Raw genomic sequence first — 24,175 nt, forward strand, 5'->3', positions numbered from 1 at the left:
TTATTCCCTCCACTAAAGACTAACTGCTGCAGTCAGCATCAGGATTAGCTGGGGGAAAGGGAAGAGAGGTTGGCTGAGAAGTCACTAGAGAATTGCCTTACCTTGCCAGTTCAGGAATTTAGTTTTTTAGTCTTTTCAACAAAACTGGAAATTTGGGAGGCCACAATCTGACCTACCTTGGTCCTAGCTGCCAAAGTCTGCTCTGGAGAAACCTGGGGGAAGGCCCTGGTGCTTTTCAAGCTGGAACCCGGTACACCCTCCTCCCCAGCTCCTCCCATGTTCTTTACTGGTCCCTCATCCTTTTTCCAAACTTGACTTCAAGCTTTCCTCAAAACTCAGTCAGCCTGGACCACTTTTCATCTTGGCTCAGGTAACTCATCTAGTTATTAAACTGATGACTTTCAAAACTCTACCTTCAGTCTTACCTTGATGGCTGGATGCTAGGGAATAATACATTATCCTTGCCTTAGGGCCTCAAAATTCCTCATCAGATCATTTAAGATAAACCCAAATAACTATAATGCAGGTTATACATGCCACATGGTATGAGTGATATAAACAAATTGTAGGAATCCCTTTCCATTTTCACTGTCAAAGATGGCTTCACAGGTGGCACTGAAGCAAGACATTGTAGGAAAAGACAGAGAAGATAAAATAGAACAGATTATTGAGGTTGGAAGTAATCTTAGAGATCACCTAGCCCCCATACCTTTTACATGTATCAATTCTAAGATGCCAACAGATTACAGAGTGCACTCTGTGGGCTGGGGATGAGGGAACTGGTGGGCAAGTTTCTTTTGACATGGTGAAGCACGTTGCATTTTCAGAAATGCAAGGGTCAGGGAGAAGGGTGTTAACATCTAGAGGATATGAAAGATGTCAATAATGTTTTGGGGGGCTGGTAGATGGAAAATGTTTGCCTTGCTTTCTAATTTTCCTGTAACAAGCCATGTAAGGCTTTTATAATAAAGAAGAACAAACTCATTCTGAAACTTCATTACCCAGCAGCAGTCTATCACCAGTGGATGGCAGCCCAAGAGCACCCCTTTTTCACCTGTAAAGTACTTCATGCCGTTATGTTAAACCCCTGAAGTCTAGGCAGTACATGACGATTTCACGTTTCTTAAAGGGGAACGCTCTGGCACCGGTGGCCTCCAGCAGGGATGGGAAAGCAAATCTGCCATGTAAACAATGACTATCCTCCAACCCAGATGACCAATCCCAGTTCCCAAACTCTTGTCCCCAGCCTCTCCCCCCAACTCATCCCGTACAATGCAGCTTCTAAGCTTCTAGTATTACACATTCTCAGTATCCTCCACATCAGCAGGACAGTAGATTCTATTTCTGTGCATGACTGAAAGCCCTCTACATCTTCCTTTACCAGTATGTCTTATGGGAAAACAGATTTTTGACACACACATTCTTACCTTCAAAAATGTCAAGGAGGGCTTCCCTGGTGGCACAGCGGTTGGGAATCCGCCTGCCAATGCAGGGGACACGCGTTCTAGCCCTGGTCCGGTTGGATCCCACATGCCGCAGAGCAACTAAGCACGTGCACCACAGCTGCTGAGCCTGCGTTCTGGAGGCCCGCGAGCCACAACTACTGAAGCCCGCACACCTAGAGCCCGTGCTCCGCAACGGGAGGCCACCGCAATGAGAAGCCCGTGCACCGCAATGAGACAGGGCCCCCGCTCGCCGCAGCTGGAGAGGGCCCACGCCCAGCAACAAGGACCCAACTCAGCCAAAAATAAATAAATAAAATTATTTTTTTTTAAATGTCAAGGAGGCTTTACCGTGAATCAGTGGTTCCCAGGCTGCAGCCCCTTAACTAATATTGAAGTGCTTAAGCAACATTCAATACACCAACCATAAATCAGCAATGAGCTGTTCAGACTTACAACAGCACAGATTCAGTATCAACTCACCGTGGTAAGGCTGTTTATACCACACTGACCAGACGCTCTAAATAGCAGTAAACCCAAAGGCATGTATGTGGCAGTGGGGTGGTGACCGGGTGCTGGGGTGTAAAGGTATGTGTGTTTCAGGAGAAAGGAGAATGCCTCAAAACTAAGGAAACACTGCAAAACCACCTGTACGTGTTCCACCATAGGTGCAAGCCCTCTGCACCACATTCAATAGTTCAATGTTCTTTCAATCCAGGGCACAACTCCTGCCACTCTCACCAAGCTCCTCTGTGTTCCACCCCAAACCTGGCTAACAAAGTGAACAATACACATACCATCAGTTCGTAAAGTCACAGGGAAGCACTAGGAGCCCACAAGTGCATAAAGCCTGGGGTTTGTTCCAGCTCTGCCACTGTGGGACTTGTTTATTCTAAACAAGTCACTTAGCCCTGGTGGAACCCACTCACCTTCTGTAAAATGAGTGGTTTTCAAATTACAATCAAAGAAACTTCTCAGAGACTTCAGGGAAGAGGTAGGGATGAGATCTGTAAGAGACTGAGAGGGCAGGGCTCCGAGGCCCCCTCTCTCTGCCCAAATGTTTTACATATTAGCCTCACTTAAAATGGCATCTAAACAAAGACTTCTAAAACAAAACTGGAGCTTCTGAAAACCAGCTAATTCAATCTCATCTCCAGATTTAACCACCCCAGGACCAAGCTAACATGTATACTAACATTTACAGAGTACCTTCTAAGTATTAAGCATTTTAAATATCTTATTTAACCCTTCACACCAGTTCTAGGAGACGAGCATTAGTTTCATGTTTACAGGTGGGGAAACTAAAGCTTGGACAAATAAAATGACTTATCCGCAGTCACAAAGTGAGGAAATGGAAGTGTGAGAATTTGAAGCCAACTATTTATGTCTCCAAAGCATTTGTTCTTCCTTCCACACTGCATGTCTTTCCCACCATACTAACTCCACCTCTTGAATTGCTCAAAGTTCCCCCACATCATTTCATGGACTAAAACCAAAGAGTCAGAAGTGCTTCCTACCAGAAGCAGCTGGTACCCACTGTCTCCCATTCACAGGCCTAGAGACCAATGGGGAGAAAGTGATGACGTGGGACACGTGACACAGAGCTCCGTTCCAGGATTGCCATTTCCCATTAATCACGTTCACTTCTTTAATCGCATCTCTCAGGTTTTCTAGACCTTGCAAGGGCGCCTCTCTTCTCCCTCTTTTATCTTCTCCAGAAGTCTACATTTTCATGCGGACTAAATCAAAGGCTTGGTACTTTAAATCAAGTTCTGGCCAATGGCAGGTGATATGAAAGTATACTTCTCAGTCTTCTCTCGTTTTTCCTCCCAACAGTCCTGTAACAAATGGTCTCATGTATGTACCCACCCCCTTTATTTCCTCTACTCCACTTACATGCAGCTCCCAACCCTGGATCCCCCTTTTTTTTTTTTTTAAAGTCATGTTCCTTGCTTTTTTTTTTTTATTTTTAATTTTATTTATTTATTTATTTTTGGCTGTGCTGGGTCTTCGTTTCTGTGCGAGGGCTTTCTCTAGTTGCTGCAAGCGGGGGCCACTCTTCATCGCGGTGCGCGGGCCTCTCACTTTCGCGGCCTCTCTTGTTGCAAAGCACAGGCTCCAGACGCGCAGGCTCAGTAGTTGTGGCTCACGGACCCAGTTGCTCCGCGGCATGTGGGATCCTCCCAGACCAGGGCTCGAATCCGTGTCCCCTGCACTGGCAGGCAGATTCTCAACCACTGCGCCACCAGGAAAGCCCCCGCTTCTTAACTTATATACCTGGCACTGTATTTCTGGATGAGTTCTCAGGGGTAGAAGGAGAGAGGGTGAAGAGTAGGAAGCAGAGAGTTTAAAGGGAAAGGTCAAACCAAACACACACCTCCTCAGACCCCTCCCTCTGGGGCCTCTAAAGCACGCACAAACCCGAGACATGAGTGATGGTTAAAAAAATTTGGGTTTTATTGTTTTTGCTAAACAATACTAAAAAAAAAAAATCTCATTTTGAAGGCAGGGCTTGAATTATTTAATTTTGATCCATTTATTTAATTAAAAAAAAAAGGAAGGGGAAAGAGATCATGGCCAAAGCAATAGTAGTTAACCCCCACCCCACCCCCAAAGCTCTAGCCAGTCACATGAGCATCACCCACCTCCCACGCCACGGTGCCTGATATTCAGATGGTGGCACACTCTACCCGCTGGACCGCCTTGCAGGCACAGAGGCAATGGGTGCCAGTTTAACTCTCAGCAGGTTAGTCAAACCAGACAAACTGGTGGGCTGAAGTCCAGAAATTCTTCCCAGGTTTTCTGCCCATTGGCTGAGCACATACAAACTGTCATAAGCTTGTAAAACTTAAGGGGGGGTAGGGAAGGGCATAAGAGCAGGAGGTTGGCAGAAGAGAAATGACAGGTCACCCAAGCTTTCTCCTGGGCTAGTGGCTCTGGATACAGACTTAAAGAGAGGTCGGAATAGGTAGACTCCAGGTTTCTCGTGAGAGAAAACCATCCTTCGAGAAGGAGCTGAGATGTGCCGTGCAAAATAGTTCTTCCTGCAGAGGGCACAGGAGAAAGGGCAGTGGACGCTCCCATCTAGCAGACAGGAGAGTGGTGAGGAAGTTCTTCTAGTACCGTGAAGTAAGACAAAGGCAGAGGGAGAATCCTGAGGTTTTTGCCAAATGTGAGACTGGTACACATACAGTTAAAGACTAAAAAGCTACCAGGAACCCTCAAAGCCAGATCCCATCTGCATACACTGGCTCTACAAAGTGCTGCAGGAGATTCTTGCTGTGAACTAAGTCAAGTTAGTTGCCTGGCTATGGGTGGTGGGGAGGACAATACACTTTTACTTTCAGAGGGATGAGGTGGGAAGAGTGGCCATGATCTAGTAAAAAGACCTGCAAGAAGCAGAAAATATTTAGAGAACATTTTAATATATATTTTCATATATATATTTAAAGTTAAGAAAAATAAAACTAATTCAAGCCATGCCCTGTGCAAAAAAAGAAAAAAAAAAAAAAAAGAAAAATTTAAAGTGAGACCTCTGTCTGCTGCTCTAGTCTCAACTTAAGTATCACAGTCAGCTTGTTACTTTTATTTTGGAAGAGAAGATGTAAAAGTTTCTTTCAATCACTCAGAAGGCAAGTGTAGCCACTTATAAAAACAGAATGGCAGAGACAGACTGGGAAAGGAAAGTCAGAGGTGAAAGGGCAGAGAAGGAAAGGAATTTTCAAAAATAAAATTAACAAGGTGACTGTTCCAGAAGGGGGCTGTGAAAAGGACATGGTGGACCAAAGTCTGTTAGTCAAGTAATGATTCAACTTTTAAATTATTCTCTTGTTCTTTTCTGTTGGGTGTTTTGTTTGTTCAAGTCTAAGATTTGGAAATGCTGACCCTTTGTTGACAAGAGCCAACAGGAAATATAGAATCCCTTCCCTCCCCCGGCCTGCCTCCGCTGAAGCCACCACCATCGCCTCCTTGGCTGGATGCTGGAAGAGTCCTCTGTATGTGTGGACTCAGGATGACAGGGCAGCCTCCTTCTGTGGTTGCTGGGCTTGTGAACGCTGCAGTATCTTTTGGCTTTCCACGTCTCTAAAATGTTTTTCAACCTGAAAGAGACCAGTCAGCCTAGATCAGAAAAAGAGATGGGCACACAAGGCCTCCCAAACAGTTCACTCTAGGCTTCAACAGCCCATCCTGGCTGTCTAGCTCGTGGATTATTCAGCACCTTTGCCCTTGCTGTCTGCTGGCCTTCCCAACAAGATAGCTGGGGGGTCCTCTTGTTTCAGCCACAATTTTTTGCAGCTTCAGCTAAGACTGTCTAAAAGAAGGGGAATCTATAAAGTAAAGCAAGAAGGGAGATTATTATGACCCAAACTCCCTCTCCCCTCCTCACACAAGTGCAGAATGAAAAGCTGGTGGGGAATTACAGTCTTAAAACTTTTTACATCCACAATGTTGGTCTCTCAATGCTCAGTTTGTTTTTACAAATGCTGCAACTCAATCTAGAAAGTCAGATGACACATGAAGGGTCACAGACTCCAACAGCCACTGAGGTATACCAACCAGCCCTTCCCGAGAAGAACCCAGCCTGGGTTCAGACGCAATATCATGGAATGGTCTGGATAATTCCAAAAAGCCACACTGCAGAGGACATGGGGTTGACCACTCGCTTTATTCTGCACTGCCCAGTGGTTCCACCCCCCAAGAGTGTCCAAGCCATGGCTGCAGAGCACCATGGTGCAGGGAGGCAGGGTGATCAGGCAGGGCTGCTTGCAGGCTGGCTGTGTCAAAAGGGGCAGGGACTGCGGCGTAATGTCTTGCCCTCAGGCTGGAGGGGAGAAGGCTGAGGAATCATCCTCTCCCTAAGGTTTCACGGCTCCTTTACTTACTATTTTGCGTACATGGCTCAGTGCACTCCCCTCTTTGCCTTTACAGTTTTCCACTTGATATGGGGGTGTAATAACAACTTCTTCCATGACTACGATGTTTTTTTCTTGCCATTTACAGTCTTTAATGCTGGAAGGAGAAGAGAGCAGGTGAAAGTTACCTCTTGCGGGGCATCCCACACCTCCTGCCTGATGAATAAATAACTCCAGAGAGCTAACCCCAAGTTCCTAGCTCACCACTCAGCCAATAACTGGTTGCCATCAGCCCATAGGGAGAAGTAGCCAAGAAACATTTCCTGGGCACCACTGGCTAGGAAAAGCAATGAAACCAATGCACACTTATTCCAAGGATGGTCCAGAAGAGTTACTCTGAAGCATTAGGGACCTGAAAAACCACAGAAAACTTGGTGGCAGCCTCAGAAGTCCAAACTAATTTGACTTACAAATAAACAGCTAGGCTCAGGCCACTAGATTCAATTTAAATAGCAGCCTAGGGCAGGGGTTGGCAAATTTTTTCTATAAAGGGTCGGACAGCAAGTATTTCTGGCTTTGCAAGCCATACAATCTCTGTCACAACTACTCTGCTGCTGTACCTCAAAAGCAGTCACAGATAATACATAAACAAATGAGTAGATCTGGCCCACTGCCTGTAGTTTGCCAACCTTTGGCCTAGGGGGAAATGGTACCTTTAAAAAGACAGAACAAACTCCCCAACTTATTGCAATCTGTACTCTGCTCCCCACCAGCCGAAATGATAGCTGCTCCTCAAACTGGCCCTTCTCAATTATCAGACAGCTGGGTAACTTGCCAGACTGGGAAAATCCAACCCAGTTCACACTTGGGGGAACCTAGGGCAGCTGCCACTGCTAAGAGAGTTCCTTCACATACCTGTAAATGCTTAGATACTCACACCATGGCCTCAAACAGCTCTGATGCCAGCTACCATCTGTGCACCAGACTCAGGTGGTTAAATAGGGTAACAGAAGGCAGCAGGAGGAAGGGGGAGTGTCAAATGTTTCAGTTTTTCAGCAGCTAGGGAAGCTAGCGGAGAGTCAAATGACTTCTGCTGTGACAAAATGTCTTTTATGAGGTGGTAATAAGGTGGCCTTCTGCTCTCCCTAACTCCTTATGTTCACCCCAATATATAATTGGGAAGAGGGAGACAGATATAACTTTCCCTTAATAAAACTGCATCAGCTTTTAGAGAAAGGTACAAGATCAAAATAATAAAAGAGAAAGAAATCACTAGTTCTAAATTATGGAATACTAGGTCTGGAAGGGACCCTTAGGGATACTCTAATCCAAAACTAAGTTCTACAGATGAAGAAAATGAAGCCCAGAGCAGACAACTTGTTGGAGATTACACCATTCTACCATACAGAAAGGCAACAAGCACCGCATCCCTGGAAGCCGAGGTACTGCCAACACACTAACCAGCTTCCCTTGTGACATTCATAAACACAACTACCCCAAAATCAGCCACCAGACAGCACAGCCAGGCAGCATCACCCCCGGGGCAAGGGACCCCTATGCTCCCCCCAACTCACGTCTTGTGTATGGTCTGGAAGAGCTGCTGGCCCTCTAGGGAGACACCAGCGCTGATTGCATAGGCCTGGCTCAGCTTCTCCTCCTTCTCTGTCCGTGCTTTGCTGGCAAGCTAGGGTGGGGGAAAGGAAAGAGACTCAGAAAAGCATTCACCTTCATCCTTCCTTCAGGACCTAAGTTGAGGAAAAGATGCCGGAAAAGACTGATTTGGGTAGATTCAGTTTTCTGAGATCAAAAGTGAAACAAACAAAAACACACACAATATACCTCAACAGTTACTGCTATTCCTGGCAAACATCCATTCCTTCCAGTACTTACTGAATGCCTACCATGTGCCAGACATTCACTGTACTAAGCTAGAGATACAGCACAGAAGGGGGCAGGGGAGACTGACTATAAACAAAAACAAACAAGATAACTTCAGACAGGGCTAAGTGCTAGGAAAAAAATAGAGTAGGGCAAGGTTACAGAGTATGACTTGGGGGCGGGGGGGGGGGCCTACCTGATGGAAAGTGGTGGTCAGAGATAAAAGGTAATGCATACATTTCTACGAAAGGAAAGAATTAAGAATTTTTATCAGCTACTGCGCTAGAGCCTCAGGTTTAGAAATAAATGTCTACCACACCTTCAAAGACCAGGATTTGAAGTTCTAAAGACTCAACAATTCTAGTACCATTATCTGTACTCACATGGGGAGCCAGGACTCCAGGAAACCTAACCATGGATACTGTCCACCTTCGACTTGGGCTATAGCTACCATGCTCTTTAAAAAAAGGAATGGTCTGCATTCTACCTCATGTCTGTTCCTTAACTGCCCTCTAGTGGAACAACCATAAACTGATCAAGAATTGTAGTAAAGTCTAGTAGGTCTACTCAAATCTAGTAAATCGCTCCCAGCAGGGGTGGGTATCCTGTCTATCCCTACTGCCCCTCTAATACATTTCTGGTCCCCACCCCACACTATTGGTTGCTAGACTACAGAAGTACAAATTCGAGTGGAAGACAAAACAAATACACTGATGGTTTACACAAAAGGCAGATAATGCATCTGAAAGTCAAACAAATGACTTGGAGATTTTCAGATCCATGAACAAGAACATATACTTAGTATACTGATGCTGCAGCATACTAAAGACATATGCACAAACATACACATGAGAACACCCAACCTGTCCCCAAATACCAGCTCCTTAAATGCAAAGAGAGATCATACCTCCAGCACATTCCCAAAGTACCTAGATGCTTGGAATTCTTAAACATTCATATTCTGCTTTAACAGTGACCTTTCAAACCATAAGCCAAACATAGTTCTACAGGAGGAAAAATAAGCAAAGTGTCTAATTGTTGGTAAAATGAAGCACTTTATTAAGTGTGGGTTTGACTATGAAGAAGAGAAAAGGAGGCCTTCAATCAGGTTAGGGTAACTGGGGAGCCTCAACTGCCTCTGAGTTTCAAAGACTGAGGGAGGAGGGGGTATGAGCACAGCTCATACATGCTGTCACTTTGGACTCCCTAGGTAAAAGAGGGAAGAAAGGCCAAAACTCTGCAGTGATTTAAAGCCAGAGCTCCCTTTTCACTTGGTCCCCAGGACATGGAGAGAGACAAATACAGCAGCAGTAAATAAATGATCTTTCAAGCCAGATCCTGCCATTCTGGCCCCACCAGGCTACAACTTTACAGAGAAGGAAATGCACAGGGCTGACAGCATTCCCCTGAGCACTGGCAATCCCAACTGCAGCAAGGAAGCCTCGTGGCTTGAAAGCACTCAGTTTCTATGGAATGAGAACTGCTAGGGGTGTATTTTAAGCAGCAACAAGCAAAGCTTACTTGGTCACCAAGAAAACCCTAGTAACAAGGAGTTTCCTTGAGTCTCACTTTCCAAACAATCCTGAAGAAAATCTGAAGTCTCCAAGGAAAGAAAGGAAAACTGGAGGGAAGCAGAGCTCCCTTGGATTAACCAAGCTCCTGCAGAGCTCCTGAGAAGTGGCTAGTGGTCAGGCAGATGTTTACCCCATGAGCAGGCAGAAGGGTCTCACTTTGAGGTCTTTTTAAAAATATTTATCCCTGAAGACCAAAAACATCTCCCAACGTTGGGTCAGACAAAGCTGCTTCTATAAAGCTTGTGTTGCCTAGATAGTAACAGCACCCATTCAGGAAGACAAGAGTTGGCTCAGGAAAAGCAGGCATCCATGCAGAATATTTAAGAATGGAACTGACAAATTAAGCTGGGGTTGGGGAGGGGCGGGAAAGCTGGAAGAAGAACCACTTTTGAATTTTTGCCAGAGGCAGAGTAAAATGGATATAAATCTCAGCCACAAGTGATTTGTTTAGACAGCCTGAGTAAAATCAACACAATGGTTATAGAACAATGATTTCAAAATACACCCTAGTCACTCCCACCCCCGGCCTCCGCCAAATACCTGTTGTACAATCTCTTCTAAAGGGTCTGAAAGCAAAGGAGAATGGACTAGATGACTCTCCATCTCAACCCATAGTGCAGACTGATCCCAAATGCTAAATGATACAAGGGAGAGCCTTGGAAAAGTCAGCAGAAATCAGTGTAAGCTGACTATTTCAATTTGCCCCAATATCCTCAACTACTCTACCTGTACCTGCAATTGTGCTTTGGGGATTTGGATTCACAGCAAACCCTGAAGCCTCCAGCTGCCAGTTTATGAACTGTATTTTCATGGCAATCTGAAAATGCTTAAACCTAATATTCAGCTACAGAGATCTGCTTTCACTAAGAAGCTGTATAAATGGGGTAAATTTCTCCCACAGAGAACTGCATCAATTAGGCATGAGGAAGATTACCTTCACAAAAAGAATCTAGAAATGTTTCTTCTCAAAACTGGGGTGAGAAGGGAAGGGAGATTACCCTGCTCTTTTCACACATGTTCCTGAAAACCCATGACAAATGTGGATAAGCCTCCTTTTGTAAAGCAAGTGACTATCACTCTACCCTCAAGTTAGCTGTAGCTCTACATTTCCCCACATCATATTTTTGTAAACTAATGCATATCTATAAATGGTCCAGTTACTCCAAGTTAATAAGTTTATGGTTACTGTCAAATCACCAGAGAAAACCAATAAAAGCTGTCCCCAACAGAGAAGGTGTAGGGTGTGCCTTTTAGGCTTCAGAGGGTCAGCAGGACTGCAGTTTTTAAATTGAGTAACTATCACCATACTACATTCATTTTCAGTACAAGCATGCTAACTGCTGGCCTCTCTTCCAATCAAAACTGAAGCACTAACTGGGTTAGAATCATAAAGAATGTTAAAGGCACCAACTTTAAGAATACACTGGGTTCAGGCAAACTGAGAAGCACAAACCTACAAATACATGTTACTAATGTACACGTGGCCTAATTGAAATAACTGCACAAGACAGCCTGCATTTATCTACCTCTCCTTTTATTTTGCGCAATTCCCAGTGAAAACATTCATTCCTTGTCTACTAACCAGTTCTTCCTCTCTTGGCCATTCTATATATAGCAACTTGATGTGGGCAACAAAGAAAAGCGCATGAACTTGACTCCAAAGCACGTCAATATTAAAAGGCTTCTAGTCACGCCTGCTGCTGGGTAACCCTCGAGTGAGTGCATCAGTGAACAGCGACAACACATCTCTCCTCCTGCACTCAGTGACATGGAGAAGAGGAAGCAGCCACAACAACATAATCCAAGCATCTTGTTATAACCTCATCTTGTTACTTGGTCACCAGCTGGGCCATCTTATTTCCACATACCCAGACCAGGAAAGCACAGGTGCTGTGGGGAATCCAGAGGGATTCCTACTGCAAGTATTTAACAGGCTGTGACAGCTGATCCAACAAGGGAAGCAAAGTCCAGAGAGGAACCTGCTGGATGTGACCTACTGACTCCACTGAGCCACTCTTGGTTTGTCTTCCCTCTGTATTCGGGCCTTCCAACCAGCTGCCCTCACAGAGGGGTTAGGAAGCACTGCAGCTGCTGCCCAGAACTGGCAGTGCTGCCTGCAAGGCCTGATGGAGGCTGAGGGATGGCAGACCAAAGCAGCCAAGAACCACTGTCATTTTAAGGGCCCACGCTTGCTCCTGCTGTTTCAATTCTGGGGCGCACTTCTGGAAAGCCCTCATTCTTGGCTAGCAACAAGCAGGCTCAAAAATATTTCTTCTGGGGCTTCCCTGGTGGTGCAGTGGTTAAGAATTCGTCTGCCAATGCAGGAGACGTGGGTTCGAGCCCTGGTCCAGGAAGATCCCACATGCCGCGGAGCCACTAAGCCCGTGCGTCACAACTACCGAGCCTGTGCTCTAGAGCCCGTGAGCCACAGCTACTGAACCTGCATGCCTAGAACCCATGCTCCACAACAAGCGGAGCCACTGCAGTGAGAAGCCCATGCACAGCAACGAGGAGTGGCCCCCGTTCACTGCAACTAGAGAAAGCCCGCGCACAGCAGCGAACACCCAACGCAGCCAAAAATAAATACATAATATAAATAAATTTTTTAAAAAGTAACCTGAGATGAATAATATGAAAACCTCAAAATAACCCAAATATTCATCAATATGAGATTCATTAAATAAAGTTATTTTAAAATATATATATATATTTCTTCCAACTATCAATATCCCCAAGTCTTCCTGCTCCCTGGCTGAAAGTTCCTGTCTGAAAGTTTCTAATAAAATACTGCTCTTTACAACCTCAGATAGCTGGGAACTCAAATAGAGAACCCTGCTTGAAGTCATGTCCCAGAATACATAACAATGAACCAAAACACTGAATCAAGCAGGGGAACAGTAGAGTCCCAGGGGCCTGGCAGTGAACACTAAAATCCTAAGAGCTAATTTGTTGAGTGAGAAATTACTCCACGCAGTGCACGGAGCTACACGCTTTACATGTATTCAGTGTTTAATCTTCCCAACAATTCTGTGAAATAGGGACTAAAATTACTCCAACTTAACAGATGGACTTGCCCAAGTTTACCAAGTCACAAGTGGGAGAGTCTGGATTTGAACCCAAACAGTCTGACCCCAGAGCTTGCATTCTGAACTTTGCACTATACTCAAATAGTTCCACCTAAGAGAAATAAGAGAAATGTTGAAAATACACTTATAAATTTGAATGTAAAAGAAAATGTTTTATAAAAGAGAAAACATTTTAAGCCTCAGCTGCCATCGTCTCTTTTTATCAGTGAATTCTGACATTTCCATCAATGTCCTCTGTACAGAACACAATTGTCTGCCTTTTAGTGAAGGGCCTCTGTTTTCTGAAAAGGGTCCCAGTCTCACCCTAAACCTCAAGGACATCCTTTCTTTCTTTGGTTGAAGGTAATTCACAGGAATGCTTTTAAGAAAACAGATCCTGTGTGAGAAAGCATTTCAGGCCAATAATAATGGGTATTCCCTGAACCCATCATTTTCGGATGTGCCAAGACTAGAGAAGCTAAGTCAAGCAAGTCTTCTGCACTAGAAAGTTAAGGTACATTGAGAGCGTTGAGCTATGATGAAAAACACCATGCAGCAATTAAACTCCAATAAAGATGTTTAAAAAAAAAAAAAAGGAAAAACACCCTTGCAAATCCAGGGGCCACAGTGCCACCTCAGTCTCCAGGCTCTGACCATCATATTGCTGTCGTACAATACAGGCCAGCCTCAAGTCAGTCAGTACACGCTATAAGCAAAGTTTTATACTTCACCTGGCTTAGAACAAAAACTAGTTGCCAGCAAAGTCAATAGTTTTTCTTAGTTATTTGTAATTATGTCAACAAACACTATTCATAGCTACAAAAGACAGCTAAACCTCCTGGACACCAACAGAGTAATTTCCTAGTCCCAAGACCCTGACACCAGCACTGCTGTGGAACCTCCACAGGACTCTGCCAGGAAAAAAAACTGGCGCAGATATAAACTGAAATTTGACCTCAGCAACTTATCTGTGAGAGTATACGCTCAAATTAGCCATCTCACACACGGCCGTGAGGATTAAGGGAGATAACATGGGTGAAAGCACTAGGTGAGTTGTAAAGCACTGTACAAATATTAGCTGTTAACATTATTATTATAACATCATTATTATTAGCACAGAGAAGGTGGCTTGTGGGTTATTTCAAAAAAATTCATATAATCCAACCTTCCTTTAGCCAATGAGCTCAGGGCTCTCTCTCTCTTCTGCTTTCTCTAAGAGCTGCTAGAGAGGCTATAAATCCTTAACAGAATAACTTCCAAAATATAACTGGAATAGTACGTTGGAAAATGCACTTTATGTGCCAAAATGGGGGCTTTGTTTATAGAATAAAGAGTTGATTTTATTCAGAGATAGTGAAAGAACCATGTGCTGTCATTTCCTGGGCTCTGAAGAGGGCAGAAAAAGAAAAGTAAAAAAGAAAAGCCACCCCCTTGCCCCCCCACCACCACAAACAAAAGAGATTCCAGCTCAAACCCCTACCTACCACTCACTAGCTGCATGAATCTGAGCAAGATGCATAACCTCTCCTGAGCCTTAGTCCATTCATGGGGGCCCATCCTAAAGGGTTGTTATTGGAGTTCAGTAAGATATACATCTAACACCAATACTGGCACTTAACTAGTCCCTTCCCTCATTTCTAAGAACTGCCACCAGTTTAGCTCACTGACAGAACAGCAAAAGTTTTTAAATTGCAAAGATGGACAAACTGAAATCAATCCAAATCAGCTTGATTCCATTTAACTTCCCTCCCTTTACCAAATGAATTGTGATTTGTTCTTCAAGACCCTACTCCACTGTTACATCTGAGAAGGCTTTCCTAAAATGTTCACTACTCTAAGCCAAGGATTGGCAAACTACAGCCTGTGGGCCAAATTCAGACAACCACCTGTTTTAGTTAAGTTTTATTGGAACGACCATGACCATTTGTTTACATATCACCCACGGCTGCTTTTGCGGCAAAGGCAAAGTTGATAGTTGTGACAGAGAATGTATAGCCCACAAAGCCTAAGATATTTACTATTGGGCCCTTTACAGAAAAGGTTTGCTGCCCCCCTGCAAGAAGTTAAATGCTGCTGTCCCTCACCACTCCCAAACATGAGATTTTTGAGGACAAAAGCAGTATCTTAATCATCCTGACATTCCCAGCACCAGGAAGGGAGGGGGAGAGAGAGGGAAGTCAGATCAAAGGAAAAGAAACCTTGACTATTAGAGATTCACAGACCAGTTCCCAATGGTTAAGTGGCTAACACACAGTCATACAACAATTCATTAGCAGCCCAGCTGTGAAAAGAACCCAGCTCTTCAAACTCCTCACATTCTACCATACTATACTGTTAGCTTTTGGCATGGTATATAGATCCTTTAACTTTCCAGTTCATGTACAATTTGCTTCACTCTCCAGGGTAGTTTCTGGTATTTATCTAAGCTAGCCTTAAATTCCAATGCTAGAACTTGACTGCACCACTTGTTTTTTTCTTCCCCCCCCCCCAAGCCTAATCTCTGCCAGGAAAACTAAACCAGTTAGAATGCCCCTTTCTCAACACTGTAAGAGATACTACCACTGAGCTATCAGTAAAGTGCTTATTTTGAATCGTCTCTGTGTCAAAGAGATAGAATGCAGAGGTGGCTGCAACAACACACCTATGGCACATCTCTGCCAGTCACTTGGGCCGAGCAATCTGTCTTTTCACGTAGACGATTCTCCCCACACCCCTGTGATGTCAGGAAAGCCCCCTTCAGAACCAAACTCTTGACCTGAGGAGGGCTCCACCAAGTCAGCGGGCTGCCATGCTCTATAGCCTGAAGTGAGTCATGAGCCCTAGCCTGGAACGCTGCACCCCCTACTATGGTTATCAGGTTGACCCCAATGTTTGAATGCCACCAAATGTGACCTCTTTCAAAGGTTAGTGATTTTTAAAATGGCAGTCAATCACTCTACCTCTCTGATTTCATCTCACACCACTCACTACTTACTGTGTCCCTGTTACTCAGCAATGATGGGTTCTTCCTCTTCACCCCACACTTGCTTGCATCTTCATGACACTTCTGTGAGGAAGCAGCTGTCTGCTCAGAGTCAGGTGCAAAACTTGCTGGTGGACTCTAACCTGGGACTGTGGCCTTGACAACACATTCTAATCAAGTGAGCCAGTAGGTTACATGCAGCTTCTAGAAGCCAGAAAAATTTTATCTGACAAAAAAGTCTTGCCTTTCCTAGACAAGTTATTTCCCTTCCACTTTCATAATATGAACACATTCTACCTTTTACTAATATATACATACCTAAACATAGGGTGGCCAAGTCATCTGATCCTACTTGGTGATAACTCCATACCTCAACACGTTAGGGTCAAGATATGGTCAAGGTCTCAGCGAACAGGATAGGTCCATGAACACAGGCCACAATGCAGTAGCTACCAACGACCCCAGGAATTTACTCATACTTGAGGATTATCCCTCACATCAACAGAAAGCCGTAAGGTTATGCTAAATCTTAGCTTTCAAGCTGGTTAGAACTCAAAACAAAAACCAAGCCAGGGCTTCCCTGGTGGCACAGTGGTTAAGAATCTGCCTGCCAATGCAGGGGACATGGGTTCGAGTTCTGGTCTGGGAAGATTCCACATGCTGCGGAGCAACTAAGCCCGTGCGCTGCAACTACTGAGCCTGCGCTCTAGAGCCCGTGTTCCGGCAACAAGAGAAGAGACCACAATGAGAAGCCCGCGCACCGCAAGGAAGAGTAGCCCCCGCTCACCACAACTAGAGAAAGCCCGTGCACAGCAACAAAGACCCAATGCAGCCAATCAATCAATAAAATAAATAAATTAAAAAAAAACACCAAGTCAATTCTTCCCTGTGTGACATCATACCTAAAGGTAAGCAATGACGACAGTTCCTTTCAAAAGTGAACTTTGTGAACAGGCCCTTCCACTCCCAGACCAATCTCCCAAGTATCATTTTTATCCAAAGGCAGCCAACTCATTCTTCATTACCAGGTGCTGATGAAATGCTCTTTGAATCTCTTCTTCCTGGTTCTTCTTCCATTTAATCACTCACTGCTGGTTAGTAAGGTACAAATGGGTAATAAATACTCAAAACAGGCTGATCAATCAGTGGTTTGGTAAGGGAGGTCGATGCCTTATCTGTGGAGTTCACTTTTCCATGCTTTGTCCCTTTTCCTGCCTCCTGCACAACATACGAGCATCTCCTCCAGAAAGTCTTCTCCAAATCAGCAAAGTGAGAAGGAGACTTACATGTCATTCAATGCACTGGAGGCATTTATCCAAACAAATGAATACATAACACTTGCCTTGGCTGTCTCAGTGAGTTTTTTCCTAAGAGTGTCAGGAATTGAAAGCACAACCTCTTAGGTTCTGTGACTGCTCACGCTAACCTCCAGTACTCAGGCAAGTGTTCACTTAATTATGCCACTTGATAACACTGTCCTGGAAATTCACATTAATTCTGGTCACAACAAGAGGTATCCAATATAATTTTGATTTTCCCCAGTCTTGGGTTGGCAAGTTCTGATATCTGAGTGAATGTCAGATCTAGTATCAGGAAAGACTGACATAAGAACAGTGCCAATGTTCTTGGCTGCTTCCCTTTGTCATACTGCCCCTCTCCCCCCATCCTGCTGCTACACCATAATTCAAGGAACATCAATTGGTTGCACATAGCTAATGCGGGAGAATAGGACTAACATCTGCCAACTCTGGTCAACTTGACCTAATCCTCCAAACAACTCTATGAGATAGGTACTAACATGATCCCATCTCTATGGTGAGAAAGCTGATGCTCAGCAAGGTTAAGAGGCAGAGAAGTGACTTTAAAGACTTATCCACTTGGTTCCAGTGTTCTTTCTACTAGACCATTCTGCTCCTGACCACACAACACAGATGTTTCTCTTTACTCAGAAATATTACTTAGGATTATAGATATCTGCATACTCATTTCATGTCACCAACCTACTCTATAAGTTCCTTGGGTAAGCGCACACAGAAGCAGAAAAAACATGGGACTTTGCCATCAAAACATCAGACCTGACTTCAAATTCCAGCTCAATCACTTACTAGTCGAATGACCTTAAGCTACTGACTCATCCTCTCTGAGACTCAGTTTACTTTTCTGTAAGATGGTGATGGTACCCACACCATAAGAACTATTGTTAGGATTAAACGAGATGTCTACCGATTACTAGTTCAGAGGGTGGCATGTAAAAATATTAGTTCCCACACTACTTGCCATATAACCTAGAACAAGTCACTTAAACTGATAAGCCTATCTTCCCATCTCTTAAACTAAAAGGAAAAGAATACACTCTAAAGATCACAAAGCATGGTTTTGAGAATGAACCGAGATGTGTCAAAGCTCTTTGTAAACTGTAAAGCCCTAGAAAAATGTAAGGTATGGTCCCCAACAGAGCTAACCACAATGCCTTGCACAAAATAATTTTCAGTAAATGTTTGATAAATGCTACATAAAAGAGAACTCTGTTAATACTGACATGTCCCAAATCATCTGAGAGCACTACTAACTCATGGGCAATCTTTAACCCCAGAGAACAAAATGTGGAGTCAATTCAAAGGAACTTGTTAAGAAACACTTTACTTCACCCTACCGTGCAGACCCTGGGCTCTCATCCTCATGCAATATTTAAACCTTCCTCGTGACAGAAAACTAATAAGCCACATGGTGAATAACCTGAACCTCACTTATGATTGGCTTTGGTGTGCTTTTGTACTTTTACAGTCAGGAAATTCAAAACAATTTTACAGCGTACAATGTTACTGTGGAGAAGATAAAATGACATTCAAAACTTCTACCTTCTGCGACCCCACTGTCCTCTTCCAAGCTTCCTCTTACATCCCACTGCTGTGGACAGACATAGGACATCTTAGCCTGCAGTGAAAGTGCCAACCAAAAGCAAAACAAGCTCATCTCCAAGAACTGCTAGTTCATACCATCTCTAGTTGGGCTGGAATTAAATATTTCCTTTAAAAGGCCTTCTATTCCATTTCCTGCTGGGTCGGAGTAAATATCCGGTTTATATCAACAGGTTTAATTAAACAGAGCACTTACTATGTCAGCAAGATGAGCCATCATGTGATGTTATCTTGCACTGGAAGTGGAGTACACAGGTAGTGCTCCCTAGACTGCAAGTATCAACAGTTTTCTTCCAGGAATTTCAAGGCACTTTAGTTCCCTTCTAAAACGCTTAAACAATCCTCCATCCTAAAAAGAACTCAAGCTCATGCTCTTAAATGAGATGAACTTTTCATGTCATTCAAGCAACATGTAGTTGCCCAGATTAGCTGTTTTCAGTAACAGTAAGAGCCCTCGGGAAGAATCACAAAGCATCCTCAAAGGTTGGTTTCAAGGGAAAACCAATATAGCTTATTCATAAACAACTCTACGAATGAAGAATGAATAAATGAAACCCAAAGATAGCCCTCCAACCTAATTTTAGTCTTCAGTTTCTGACTCCTTTTTCAAGACTTGGCAAGCAGGCCACAAAGTAAGAAAAGTAAAGATTTCTGGTATTCCACAACCTATTACTTCCGGCTGCTTTCTTGAAAGAGTGGGTAAACAACTAGTTTACAATAATGCTAGTAGACAACTGACCAGCAGAAAGCAAAACCCTAAAGGCAAAGATAATCCGCAAACTAATAACAAAGAATTGCTTCTCAACAGCTCCCACTTAACAGTCCCACCCACACCACTCCAGCCCCTCTCAGATAAATGGTGGCACTTGGTGGTCGGTCATAAGAGCAGAATCCTGTATCTTTTAAATTTGACAAAATCATCCCTATTTCAGATCATCTTTCCTCGACTACTCACTAAAGGTTGCTGACAAACTTCTCATACCCTACAAACACTAAAGGATAACTTAGAGCCCTTTTCACCCTCAACATACCAGGCATAAACTATTTTATTTGAAACTTTTAAAATCTCTTCTGGGAACTTCCCTGGTGGCACAGTGGTTAAGAATCCGCCTGCCAATGCAGGGGACACGGGTTCAAGCCCTGGTCCAGGAAGATCCCACATGCCGCGGAGCCACTAAGCCCGTGCTCCACAACTACTGAGCCTGCGCTCTGGAGCCCGCAAGCCACAACTACTGAGCCCGTGTGCACAACTACTGAAGCCTGCGTGCCTAGAGCCTGTGCTCCACAACAAGAGAAGCCACCGCAACAAGAAGCCCGCGCACCGCAATGAAGAGTAGCCCCCGTTCACCACAACTAGAGAAAGCCCGCAGGCAGCAACGAAGACCCAACGCAGCCAAAAATAAAATAAATAAATAATCTCTTCTGCTAACAGAAGATCATCCAAAGACGACCTATACTTTAATAGGAGGACTGAGCCACTGTTCCAAAAATCTGTAAGTCTAAGAATGGGACATTCTGTACACAACAGGCTTTAATATGAATCCCAAGACCCTTCTGAATCTGTCCTCAGACATCAGTAAAAAAAAAAAGTGTGGCACTTCCCTGGAATCTAGAAAGAAGGGAACTCCAGATCTGAGGTAACTGCATTCTGCCAGCCTCAGTCACTCTCCTTTGTTTCAGCTGCCTGAGTGTCTCCCTGCTTTGCTGAATTGTAGCAAACACACTACATTCCCAAGAGAGGCAAGAGAATATACATTATTACAATACTCTTATAAAGGGAAAAAAACTTCCACCACACTAATTCAAGAGACTTAAGGAAAGGCAACAGTTATGAAAACTGAAGGCCTAACTTATTCATTCAACAAGTACTTACGAAGCACCTACTCTGCGCAAGGCTCTGTATATTTAGTGATGAACAAAACAGGTATAGTTCCTATCTCCACAAAACAAATTTTGGTTAGATAGAAAAGTAAACAAATGATATACAATTATAATTACAAAAAAGCTATGAAGAGGGTAACCTTAAGTGGCAATTTGCCCAAGACACACCAATCTATACTTGTCTCGGTGTAAAACAAAAGCACCCCCCCCCTTTACTCTCGAAAATGTCCCAGATTGGACTATAAATGATATGTCACCTTATCTCTGAAGGCTAAGGTACTGTTAAGAGAGAATAATGGGGGCAAATCACTTTAGCCTGAGTGATCAGAGAAGACTTCTTGAAAGAGGTGCCATTAAACTGAGTCCTGATGGATAAGGCTCCAGTCATTCTGAAAGGGTGTTCCAAGTACAGGGCACAGCAAAGGCTACAACAGGGCTTGGGGCATTACTATTATTGATCAACATGAACTTTGGCTAACAGAACTAAAGAATCAGGAAAGTTATTTGAGGGTTCCCAGAGACCAATCTGTACATCCAAGATTAAAATATCCTAAAACTCTAATTTTGTTAGACCTCAAAATTCAAACATAAAGACAAAAACAAAGCTCTAAGGCAGTGGTTTTCAAATTTTTGTAGGTCATTAATCCCTCTGAGAATCTAAAAAAGTATTCCAAATCTTCACCCAGGAAACATATATTCTCATATGCACACATACACAATTTCAGGAGGTTCAGAAGCAACACCCCTACCCAACCCTCCCAACACTGGAAGTTCACACATGGACTGCAGGTTGCGGGGGGGGGCAGGGAAGCCCTCTTTCACAAAGGACAAAAGCCAGCTCTCAACTCTATTTCTCTATTTGGTCATTAAGACATTTCTTAAAATCTTCTGAAGATACCCAGGAATAAAGAGAAAAGTTAAACTGATATATTTTTTTAAAAATATATCAAAACAAGCAATTGTAAATCACTGAAAAAAATGAAAAACAAACAATGGACAATGTATGTACCACCAAGAGTCAAAGAGACTCCAATTTCCCATCATTTTGGAGAACCAGAACTGCCCTCAAGTCCTTACCTTACTAACATTGAGTGAAGCTAGGGGAGGAGGGGTTTCTGTTCGGTCATTAATTATTTCCACTTCTGAAACATACTGTAAGTTTATGAGCAAGATGTCTGCGTGGTTGGGCTTTCCACTGGAAGAGGGACATTCTGGTGAAAAAATAAAGTTAAGGAAAATAGGGGCAAGCAGAGAACTGACACATCCCAAAGGGGCATGGAAAACACAATTCACCCAAGGCTTGTGTAAAAGGTGTGCCACAAGCAAGAGAGGGAGCCTCACAAGAATCACACCTCTCCTCAGGAAATCTCTGCCTGTCACTTTCCTGCCGCACAACCCCATAACCAAAAGATCTCAAGCTTTTCAAAGTCAAACACAATCCAAAATTGGAAGCCTCAACAGTGTTTCTGTCACCTTCTCTTTACCGGTTTTATGAAGAGGCTTAATACAGTTTTAATGCCATTATGTATACTGTTTGTCTTGAACCTAATGAACCACACTGAAGAGCAAGTACTTCCTGTTCTTGGTATAATACTCCCTATATCCGAACAGTGCTCTTTTCTCTTTTTCAGATTTGAGATTTCCCATTTCGCACAGGAGGAAACTACAGCACTGGAAAGGAAGCTCACTCAAGGTGACCCAGCTAGCTAACCCATTCATTCATTCATTCATTCATTGACTCACTCACTCATTCTCCAACCATTTCTCAAAAGCATACTGTATGTCAATTAAAGGTAGAGTAATTCTTCATTCCGAAATCCTTCCAACTAAACCACTAATGGAAAAGGTCTTACTTGGTCCAGGTATGAAGTCTTGTGTTTAAAAAACAAAAACAAAAATTAAAAAAAACCCGCAACTGTTCTTGCTGTAATTAGTTTCAAAGGACATCTTCCTAAGCTACAAATCCACAACCAGTAGTTAAATGAATTAAAATACTTGCCAGTCAAAGGCAGCAGCAGACTCAGTAGGAAACTTCCTTTTGAAAGGTGCCATAAGAGATTGCTCTTAAAAAAAAAAAAAAAATCCAAATAAACCCACCTGTGGCTCAAATAAAAGGGGAAGGGGTGGCACATTTATTACAACCAGGTAGTATTCTGTTTCCACGACTGAGTTTCCTGGAGTAATTCAGAAATCACTTCCACCCCAAAGAAAGAGACCACCTTTTCCATTCTGTTAAACACTGACACATTCAAAAGGGAAGGCTACTGCTATGGAGAAGTCAGGACTCCATGTGCTGGGCTGACAAGAGAAGACAGTTTACTCTTTCACCTGTAACCCACACATCCATACATAAACCCCTGAAAAACGTGGTCCTCTCTCTCTAGACCAGGTTTCCAATACAAACATCCCCAAAACAGCAACTTCCAAATCACTGAGAAGCCGAAAATTCAGCACTCCCTGCCCCCAGCGGCACCACGCATACACAAGCACCAGCAAAACAAGCCCCTATCCCCAGTTCTGCTACAAACTCTGTCCTGCAGTTACTCTCCCCCCAAACAGGAGAGGCCCATTTGGTCACCACCCCACCGCCCTTTCTTGGACCAAATCCCATCAGTGGACAACCCCTCCTGAACTCCATACCCTTGTCCCACTCACTAGCAGTTCCTTACTCTACACACCCCCTCCCCACATGATTTTACCCGTCCCCCTCCCATCCGGGCTCCAATCATCAGCCCCCTCCCACGACCACCCCTCTCCGGATTACTGTGTCCCCTCTCCTAGCGTTCTCCCCGAAAAGCCATCCGCGTGTCAAGCCCCCCTCCACCCACCCACCCTCGTTCGGGGCCCAGCTCCCACAACGGGTGGGAGACAAGGGTCCCCAAGGCCGACCGAGGGACCCACGAGAGGGGGAGGGGAGCTCAGGGCCGTGCGCATGCGCTCCGGGCGCCGCGGTAGCCGGTCGCCCCTAGGCCCGGAGAGGGCCCCAGCCACCGCCGTCGTCCCCCGCCCCCCCACCGCCGCACATACACGCCGGCCCGGCCTCGGGCTCCGCGCAGGGAAGGATACTTAAAGCCAGCATCTTGGACTGGTAGTCGAAGGCTACCACCTCGCCCTGCAGCCGCTGCTCCTGGCACGTCCGGCACGACACCTGGCTCCCAACGCTGAAGTACTCGCCCGGAGGAGCCGCCATCTTGGGAGAGCAGCCGCGGCCGGCGGCGGCGGCGGCAGCAGCAGCGGGCGAAAGCCGGGCCCCCAGTGAGCGCCGCGCCGCGACGCACGGGGCGTGCTGACGTCACACGCCAGGGCGTGGCCTGGACTGGGTGGGGCGGGAGCCTAGGTGGATGAGGAGGAAAGAGGAAATAAAGAGGAATGTGAATAATTACGTTGGTGCGGCTACGCCCGGTTTGTAACAAGCTTGCAAGGTCCATTTTAGAAGTTACAGATAAATGACCTATGTCGAATGAAAAGGGGAGGGAGGAGGGAACTGCAGTCTTCATTACGTGCACACCTTGACACAAGAGCTTGATGAATGAACTCTGTATTTTACAAATGAGGAATCCAAGGCCCAGAAGACTTAACTAAACTTGCTCAAAACGATTACA

The 24,175-nt window shown here is 44.5% G+C and overlaps 1 protein-coding gene across 1 annotated transcript; it reads right to left on the bottom strand.

Moving 5' to 3' along the window:
• Positions 1–3,875: 3,875 nt before the first annotated feature.
• Positions 3,876–23,841, bottom strand: LSM12 (LSM12 homolog). The gene is made up of 5 exons (XM_082371542.1): positions 23,640–23,841; positions 21,651–21,784; positions 7,870–7,979; positions 6,326–6,452; positions 3,876–5,542 (listed from the first exon to the last, which is right to left on the bottom strand). The coding sequence occupies exons 1-5, from the start codon at positions 23,761–23,763 to the stop codon at positions 5,450–5,452; spliced, it is 588 nt and encodes a 195-aa protein (XP_082227668.1). The 5' UTR covers positions 23,764–23,841; the 3' UTR covers positions 3,876–5,449.
• Positions 23,842–24,175: the final 334 nt, after the last annotated feature.

This window comes from Balaenoptera borealis (assembly GCF_965194805.1).
Source record: "Balaenoptera borealis genome assembly, chromosome: 20".
Taxonomy (NCBI): domain Eukaryota; kingdom Metazoa; phylum Chordata; class Mammalia; order Artiodactyla; family Balaenopteridae; genus Balaenoptera; species Balaenoptera borealis.

Bases quoted from the DNA above. Each gene is read 5' to 3' on its own strand.
- LSM12 (XM_082371542.1), bottom strand. From the start codon at position 23,763: ATGGCGGCTCCTCCGGGCGAGTACTTCAGCGTTGGGAGCCAGGTGTCG. The intron at 7,980-21,650 runs GTAAGGACTTGA...CCCCCACCCTAG, and splicing joins CTTCACTCAATGTTAGTAAG to CTTGCCAGCAAAGCACGGAC. The intron at 5,543-6,325 runs GTAAGTAAAGGA...GGTCTCTTTCAG, and splicing joins TGAGCCATGTACGCAAAATA to GTTGAAAAACATTTTAGAGA.